This window comes from Trypanosoma grayi, assembly GCF_000691245.1.
Source record: "Trypanosoma grayi strain ANR4 Tgr_104_V1, whole genome shotgun sequence".
NCBI classification, from domain to species: Eukaryota; Euglenozoa; class Kinetoplastea; order Trypanosomatida; family Trypanosomatidae; genus Trypanosoma; species Trypanosoma grayi.
Window position 1 is genome coordinate 415 of NW_008825723.1, and position 2,055 is coordinate 2,469.

Consider the following 2,055-nt stretch of genomic DNA (forward strand, 5'->3'; position numbering starts at 1 on the left):
GGGGGGGGACAGAACTGCCCACCGCACACCTGCCCACCCGTTTTGTCTATCGCCAAGCTCACCTCTCTCTGGTATTCTATTTTTATTTTCTTCTTCTTTGTTGCTCTACCGTATTATTTCCGCATTCCTCTTTACACACACACACACACACTCTTTCTCACCTTAGTTATGATCCTGTTTTCCTACTGCGGCGTGTTCTCTTTTTCTTCACATCCTTCTATTGGAAAGAAGAGAGGGTTCTTCTTTCCCCGTGGAGAAAGATGAAGCGAGGATCACGAGATAGAGCGGTAGTTAAAAGCGATCGGGAGGAGAGGCCAGCGAAGAGTTAGTAAATAGATAGGATAGCTACAGCGAGTAGACGTAACGGTGTCAGTTTCCATATATACATATACATATATATATATGATTGTGTTTGTGTGCGTGTGTGCGGTGGGTGTAGGTGGGCGCGTTGGGCTTCTTCCCCCCTCATAACTTATCGTATGCGTCCCATCCTCTTTTACCTGCCTTATTATAGCTTCCCGGGCGGACACCAGCACCACCACCCGCTTTCATCATGCCTCTTTCGTCTTCACATCAGGAGTGTGGCTTGGCCTTCTCACCTGGGAGTGGCTTGCGTGCCTTAATGAAGAAGGACGGGGTGAAGATGCCCAGCTCACCGCCCCGCACGAGGTTCACCGCAGCCTCCTCCAAAATTTCCGTCGCTTTGAACGTCCCCTTCGGCGCGAGACCGCCGAACTCGAGCAGGCGGCACATTTTGCTCGTCACCCAGCGGCCGAGCGGGGTCGACTTGAGGCCCATGAGGGACGTGTAGTTGCCCTGCAGCGGCGCGTACCACGGTATGTTCTTGAGTGGGCTCGTCTCGAAGCGCTCAATCATGTCGAAGTGGTCCTCCACAATGAAACCGGAGGCCTCCATCGCCCGCACCACCTGCTGCGTCGTCTCCAAGTCGGGGAGGCTGTCGCCAAGCTCGATGCCGTGGCGGACACGGCGGTGTTCCTCATTGTTCGGGTCGTACTTGTCCGTGATGCACCACTCGTAGGCGACGAAGTAGGCGCCTGGCTTGATGACGCGAAACACCTCACTATAGCACTTCACCTTGTCGGTGGCGTGGCAGGTAGCCTCAATCGCGTAGGCACCGTCGTACTCGTTGTCGGCAAAGCACATATTGCAGAAGTCCGTCTTGGTGTAGTTGATCTTGCTGTTCATGCCGAGCCGTGTGTCGTGGCGACGGCCGCGCGATATCTGGTATTCATTGTTGTTCACACCCATTACGCTGCAGCCGGCGAAGCGCAAAACGTTGCGCGCCGGGCCACCAACGCCGCAGCCGAGGTCGAGCACCGTGTCGGTTGGCTTGAAGGACGCCTGGTACGCGAGGAAGAACTCGTGGCGCGCGAGCGACTCGTAGAAGGACTCGCAAAGGTAACGTGGAGCGAAGTGGAAGTTCTGCCCCCATCCGTACTCGTAGAAGTCGGTCACGAGGTCGTAGTACTCGTTGACCATCTCCGTCGCCTCTTCCTTGCGACCCTTGACGGAGGCGTCCTTCCCCTCGTAGCGCGCGCGGAAACGGTCTGCGGTGGCGCTGATATCCTCATTCGTCTCGCCGGCCTTGCGGCTGCGCATGATATTGGTGGGAAGCACGTCGCGTGCACCTGCAGACATTGTGTGTGCTTGGTTTTGTTATTTGGGAGTTCGTATGTGTTTTTATTTTGCTTTCCTTTACGTTTGTGGAGAGTTGAGACTCGGTCCCGCTTGGCCACGTGGGCCGCGGCAACGGAGACGGGGGAGGAAGAGATGCGTAGCAGCAGCGGCAGGCTCGGCCACACACACATACACACACGGCAGATAGGACGCAGTTTGACATCAACGGCGGGAGTTGCAGAACACCTCCGCCCTGACCAACGCTGAAGAAGAAGAATGCAGTGGCAACAACAACAACACCAGACACACACACAAACACAAACACACACACACACACACACACACCGGCGTCACAGTTGTTCACCACCACCGCCAACAACAACACCCCTGCCCCCCAAAAGGAAACAAAAAAAAAAA

The 2,055-nt window shown here is 55.4% G+C and overlaps 1 protein-coding gene across 1 annotated transcript; it reads right to left on the reverse strand.

The window, feature by feature from the left end:
- Window positions 1-573: 573 nt before the first annotated feature.
- DQ04_01041000 (putative sterol 24-c-methyltransferase) lies at window positions 574-1,659 on the reverse strand (the record flags this gene model as incomplete). Its single annotated transcript, XM_009310108.1, has 1 exon — window positions 574-1,659. The coding sequence occupies one exon, from the start codon at window positions 1,657-1,659 to the stop codon at window positions 574-576; it is 1,086 nt and encodes a 361-aa protein (XP_009308383.1).
- Window positions 1,660-2,055: the final 396 nt, after the last annotated feature.